This window comes from Thermobia domestica, chromosome 10 (assembly GCF_964235325.1).
Source record: "Thermobia domestica chromosome 10, izTheDome1.hap1.1, whole genome shotgun sequence".
Taxonomy (NCBI): domain Eukaryota; kingdom Metazoa; phylum Arthropoda; class Insecta; order Zygentoma; family Lepismatidae; genus Thermobia; species Thermobia domestica.
In genome coordinates this window covers 46,524,987-46,532,291 of record NC_137463.1, presented here as the reverse complement: position 1 = coordinate 46,532,291, position 7,305 = coordinate 46,524,987, and the positions used below count along the sequence as shown (strand labels likewise).

The following is a 7,305-nucleotide window of genomic DNA, read 5'->3' as shown; positions in this document are numbered from 1 at the left end:
AAACCACAGACCGAATGTCATCAAAACTGGATGAACTATAATAATTATACTAGCCTCAACATGCGCTCTCTACACAGCGCACAATTCACAAATGAGCATGAATCTCATTGTCATTCCTCACAGTAGCTATAAACATACCTTTCAGACTTATATGAAAGACGTCTTGATAAAAATCAGAAAGGATTACCATAAAGGGGATATTTTGTGATTATTTTTCAATATCTATCACTGTTCACAAGATTTGAGCCTACTTCCGGTTGGAGTTTCTAAGTCATGTGTGGTAAGTGTGAGATATACTAACCCCGTAGAGATATACTAACACAGTATACAAATGTGAGGTGTTGGAATGTATAACTCGTAGGATATGATGCTTTAATTTTTTCAAATTTCAATACTTCCAGAGTACCCCTAAAATGTAACAAAGTAATAACGACCATGTTTTTTTTAAATATTCAATTACAACTGAACAATCTACTCAAAATTGGCCATCGTTCAGTGAAAACGGCATCATTCTACAGCTTGTGGTTTCCAATATATCATTGTCAAAAAATGGCCACAAACATATTTACTTTTCTTTACCATACACATATAACAGTTACACCAGTTTGGGAGGTGATTCCTGACACGAAGATAACACAAAATGTACAACCTGGGTGCACAAATACTTCTTTTCGAAGTTATAGGGCGCCGAAAACATAAAAAAATGAACTTCAAAGATCCAAACCTCCAATACTATGGGATCTACGGTAGTGGTTCAAGTCTTCACTTATGAACTAATATGTACCCTATCCAAATATCCATGTTTCAGAATCCTAATGTACTCACGTAACAATTTTTGTAGAGGGAATTTGGCTACGGGCAAATAATTTGAGGTACCCTCCAACTACCTCTATAAAAAATGTTGTAGAAATATCGCAGGATTCCGAAACATGGATATTTGGATAGGGCACATACTACTTCCTAAATAAAGTCTTGGCAAGACTACGGTATGTCCCATAGTAATAGAGCTATAGACCTTTAACTCCGAAAGGAAAGATTTGTGCAAACAGGTTGGTCTAAACTTTTTGCCTTATCTTGGTGTCAGGAATCACCTCCCAAACATTGTCGGTGTTTTTCAGAAACGTGATGTATAGATTTTAGAACAGACAGACCTACATCACATAAATTCATGGTACATTCTACAAAAAGATTTCATTTACACTCACAACAAATAGAAAATTAAGAATATTAACAGTAGGTAAAGCAATTTAGTAAAACATCCTAATAGAGAGAATGTTGTCTTTATTTTTCACAGGACTACCATTTTCACACAGCGCTATTAATGAGTGTAGACATACATATGCTTTTTTGTTACATAATCTATGTAAGTATAATCATAACAAATAGTAGTACAGTATTTTAGTTTTTTTCTTTATATTTATCCTTTTATTGGTCTCGTCATATCCAGTATGTAATATACCGTCTATTTATGTAATATGAGTTACTTTGTACGTGTCAGCTGGCTTTCAAGGTAAAATATATAATAGTTTATTAACGGGTTATTAGGTAACATTTTACCACAGGAAGTTCAAAGAACTCATAAACGTATATAGTTTTTTTTTTTTCTTATCCACAGTTAGAGTAGTGATTCAGCTTTCCACTGTAAATGATTGGCACCTGCGCACATATATAGTACTTTATACGTAAATTATTTATTACAGTATGTGTCGGGAGAATTGTCATATTCTTGAATTATTTGAGTCTTATGTTCACATTCACCATTACGCACTGGTTTCTAAGTTTTATCCTTTTTTTACTTCAACACTTAACAATTCTAAGGTGCTTTCACTGAAACCTCTATATCTTCTTTACCGGTTCCACCACGTGACAATAGTTTTAAATTAGTTTATGCGCATATCATAGCGGAAAATAGAAACAATTTTGTGATCGTCATACAAAATATGTTACAATGAGTAATTACAATGGAGGTGGAAAATAATATAATGTCAGTAATACTTCTGAGAGAATTACACAAGAAAACAGTACCGTATTTTTTTAAATGACATAATGTTTTTGTTCTTAATATTGAAACAAAGGTAGTTCCTACATAGTGTTGTCATAGACACATATATCTTCAGGATGTATATTAGTTGGCGTCGTGATTTATCTATAAAGACATTGTCATTTCGAATTTCAGAAGCCCTTTGAGTAAATTGTTATTGGGTTTTTAAATAAACCTTATTGCTAAATTTCAAACAGAATAATGTTAAATTAATCACTTTTAAATTGTTTTATTTTTTTTATTTTTAGTAAAGCAGCTATATCATCATCCCTATTTATCCTAGGATTATGGTTCATACCTCATTCTCTTCATACCGCACCCTTTCAAAAGCCACCATTCCTTATCATGTCCCTGAGGCGGGAAATTTTGACGGAAGAAGGGATTTTTTTAAAAATTTTGATCCCCTCTGGACCTCCCTTGTGTTAACGAACAGATCTCAAAATCAACTGGCAAAAAGTAAAGGGTATACTAAATGTGTGTACAAGAGCTCAAGCGTCTGTTTTGAATAATGAAAGGAGAAAAAATATTTACCAGTGAGCCTCACAATGCCTCACATTACTCCAAAAGACCCGGATGTAACATAGAAACTTTCTGAGACATCCCTATTTATGCTAGGGTCATGATTCATACATAATTATCTTCCGAATAAAACAGACTTTTAAATGGCACTATTCACATCTCTGCATCATGTATCGGGGGCAGAAAAATAGGAAAGAAATAAATTTTTATAAAAGAATCTTTTTTTCCTTTTTACTTTTTTTTCATCTGCGGATCCTGAATTTTTAAATACAGATATCTGAAAAATACTAAGGGTTGTATTGATAGTGTGTACAAAATTTGAATCTTCTAGGTGCAAAAGTAATCCCGCCAAAAATAATACAAATATGCATAAAGTTATGACCTCATCATATCCTATGTCTCGACGCTAAAAGGCGTGAAACCATACGTAATATGTAATGCCTCCAGGCTTGAAAAAAACAGTAAAGGGCTTTATTGGTATTTTTTTAATCGAATAACGAAGACACTACCCTGGCAGGCACCATAATTCAAAAGGCTGATCTTAATATATCTTTCTTTGATAGATATTAAAAAATACTTAATTCTAACATTAAATAGTAAGATTTTCGTTACTTTTTGTTATCAACCAAAAATAATTTTGTTTTATGCAGTGGCGCGCTATAACCTAAGGGGAAGAAACCTTTACAACTTGGATTACGTTAGAGAGATAAAATTTAAAATTTCCCCCAAGGGACTTCCATCAAGAATAACCACTGCTTCTATGTAAATAACTATTTTCACATGTTATTCCCTACGAAGTATTACTGATTCATAACGAAAACTAGTGAAAGTATATGTTTTAAAAACTATAATTAATATGGTTACCAGATGTTCATATTTCACTATAACACTTCTTAAATCTTGCTTTTGACTTCACATATTTCATTTCCACAACGTAAGTAAATTTTCTTCTGATATCATTACCGTTTTCAAAACGTTCTTACCTATTCCTCAATCTTATTTTTTTTTTTAGCTGTTTCACCTTTTGACTTTTACTTGTAGGTAATCTATGTACTTATATGTTAAGCGTCACCAATAAAAGAAAGGACTGAAAAACTATTAACTGTTAGTTATTATGAATACACTTCATTTGAAGGAAAATCTACTCTCAGGGAGACAATTGCACCGTGTCGAGAGTTACTGTAAGTGTCCCAGAGATGAATATATTGCGTCCATAATGTTATTTCTGCCACAACCGATATTGACAATATATCAAAATAAAATTTTTAAAAAGTTGTTTATTTTATTTTAATTTTTACTACTTTATCCGAATTCCCTTTATCATTTTCACCTCTGTTCGTGACCTACATGAATTCCTACCACAATCCCCAGGTTAGAAAACTTTGAAGATTGGTTGTTTGAATTGAGTATTGTTTTAACTGCAGGATTTGTAAGATTCGATGAAGAATTGAATTGTTTCAATATGGCCGCGGTAGTTGAGTGGTGAATCGTTAACCTCTGGTGCATGGGATCCTTGTTTTGACCCCAGGTCGCGCCAAGTGAGCTTTGGTGGTGGACAAATAGTGTGTGCCTGTATTTTCTTGGGGTTCTCCCATTTCCTGCCACTTTCTTCATTCTAACATTTCCTTCATTTCTCATCATCATCGTCTCCTTTAGCCTAACTAGCATAAACGTGGGTCGTAAAACTTAAAGATTTCATTGAATTGTAACAAAAAAAGTATCTACTGGTGTTACATGACTAATTTTTAATCAAAGTAGTTTAGTTTATAGTTTTAATAATAATAATAATACAGTGTTTATCAATAGTAATCAGTACCCCACAATTACTTTTCTGCGGTGAAGTATTTAATAGGAAGCACGAGTCCAGAGAAGTGAGATTTAATACTTTAAATGATTGATATTAGAATCTTCAGTCAATGATCTTCAAGATGTATCAGGAACTATTGTTGGTTGCAAATGTACAATAAATAAATAAATCTGACAAATTATATGTCAGTATTTCGACGTTAAATTACACTAGAACCCAACACCAATAATATGTACATGTCGGTAATAAGTAATTAATAATTGTTCGTTCACAATTTCGATCATTTTCTATAAAAATTAAAATTTGTTTATTTTAATACCAATCACACGTTATTTTATTTCATTGTGTTACATTGTGCTATAGTAATGATAATTTTAAGACCTTATGTTTTCGTCGCAAAATAGGTGTTATCTGGTAACCTGAGCAAAATATGAGATGTTTATGGTATCAAAACAAGAATAGATCACACGTTTACATGTAACTGGAATATACCTCCGAAACTGGTGGTGGTAAAGTCATAATAGAACGTAGGTTGTTAAATCAAAATATTTCAAAAATATTTTTACCTTTTGCAGAATAATAACTCATACCATTAATCGATATGCAAGAAGTCATTTTTTGAATCACTTAACTTTTTGCTTCAAACAATTATAGGATGATAAATTTGATGAAAACAACATTTACTTGTACTGAAATTAAACCAGAATAAACGATAAAATTGTGTTTGTTTTCACTGTCAATGTGCTAATAAATTGTCACAGTTAACAGCCCATTCATTATATATAGAGAGAGATTGTTGAGCATCCATCCATATCTTTTCTTCTAATTGTCGACCAAATGTAGGATAATTTTTATATTTCTTTGTATGCAAAATATCGAGGGATGAGATTTCGCTCTCGAGTCCTTATTTCGTCTTTTATGAAATAACACACATCACCATATACGTATCTTTTTTTAATTAAAAGGATCTTGTGTTTCGCTATCTTCCCCACACCACGACTAATAGTGCAGCACATAGCAGCCAGTCCTCGGAACCCGTAAGAAGAGCTCCACCTGAAAATAGAATAAAAGGAAAAATATTGTTAATATTTCATAACAAGTACGATAGCAAATTTACATCTTTTCTTGTTATTTATGGACGACAAAAGTATGAAAAAGACCTAGAAACAATGTAAGTATAGTTTGCGGTACCGACAAAAGACGGCAGTTGCTACAAATTGAAGATAGGACAAATGTAAAACTTGTATCTTTACAGATAATATAGCCTAAACAAAATAATTTCACAACGCAATGTCTTCAATAGCAGGAGACATTTGTAAATCACAATCGATGTCAAATACTTAGCATTGCGTTGTACCATAAAAACATTACGAAAAACACTTATTTGCGCTTTTAGTATCATTCTAATGATAGTATCTTTACATTGTCAAGCAAAAGTGTCTCTGGGCAAAGATTTGTAACGAGGACTTTATGTTTTGCAACAAATTTTCCATGGTGTTTCTGAAGTCTTTATGTGGACTTAAAATGTTATAGCATGAAAACGGCTATTCCTATGTGAATCAAGTGTTTACAGTTCGGAAGAGATTTTTTAAAAAGCTCCTCTGATTCATAGAGAACACAGCATACTAACGAGGTTTTCAAAAACAAGTCGCTATATCCCGTCACTATCATTTGAGATAGAGCATATCAATATTGTTGTGTCATGAAGCTGGAGAAACCAGGATTGAGAACTTGTGAGTAGGAAATACATGTAACTATATTGTGTTATTATTTTGTAACAAAGGTACATTGGTTTCTTCTAAACTCAATGCAGCATTTTGCATTCGCATGACATGTGCATCGAATCTATGAACGTGAGCACTCCCTCCTACGAAGTGTGGCCGTTTCTTTCTGACGCAATTAGTCATTTTCGAGCTACACGACATTGAATTTGGAATAAGACTTTAGAGACACCCTGTAGAATAAAATACATTACATACTAGTGCATAAGTTATCCAATTTAGGCTATGTTATAAATATTGCAAGTAACACACTAACGTTTTAACGGGGTTATCAATACCCTTCCTATGCATCTTACTCCTGTGTTGCTCATATTGAGTTACTGAAACTAAATAACAAATTCATATTTTGTAATAAAAAAAAACTATGTCTTTCTAGGTTACTTAGTGGTTCAAGCATATTCCTCATAATCGATAATGAATTCGTGCAAGCAATTGACAGATAAACGTAGATAATAGATACGTTCTCTGGTACGAATATTTAATTTACTAAATTTCCATACATCATAAACAGCATTTAAAAAAGAAACATACCTGTAAAACTACAAAGTTGTAAGATATGAATTCGTATTTTCCCATGCGAAACACTAAATACAGGATCTTTCAAAACAACACAGATGTTCGGGAGGTGATTTCTGACACGAAGAACAGACGACAAGTATAGACAATGCTGGGTATACAAATGCTTCCTTTCGGAGTTATAGGCTGCCGAAAACATGAAGAAATGAAAGTTTAAAGTTCCATAGCTCCAAACCTATGGGACCTACCGTAGTTCGGTCAAGACTTCACTTAGGAACTAGCATGTGCGCTACAAAAAAATAATGTTTCAGAATCCTAATGTTCTCCTGCAACAATTTTTATAGGAGGGGTTAGGATACGAGAATATAATTTTAAGTACTCAACTCTATAGGAATTGTTGCGGAAGCAAGGATCTGAAACATGGATATTTGGATAGGACACATACTAAGTGAAGTATTGACCCGACTACGCATCCCATAGTATTGGAGTTATGGAGAAAGTTCATTTTTTCATGTTTTCAGAAGTCTATATCTCCCAATGAAAGCATTTGTGCTCCCAGGCTGGTCTATACTTTTCGTCTGATTTTCGTGTAAGGAATCACCTTTCAAACGTCGGTGTTGTGTTGAAACACCCTGTATAGT

At 33.0% G+C, this 7,305-nt stretch overlaps 1 protein-coding gene across 1 annotated transcript in view; it reads right to left on the bottom strand.

The window, feature by feature from the left end:
* Positions 1–1,264: 1,264 nt before the first annotated feature.
* LOC145661452 (uncharacterized) overlaps positions 1,265–7,305 on the bottom strand; it is a 365,296-nt gene continuing 359,255 nt past the window's right edge. Inside the window, exon 6 of the mRNA XM_081726763.1 lies at positions 1,265–5,420. Coding sequence (XP_081582889.1) covers positions 5,347–5,420 — 74 coding nt within the window. The 3' untranslated portion in view covers positions 1,265–5,346. The remainder of the gene's footprint in view (positions 5,421–7,305) is intronic.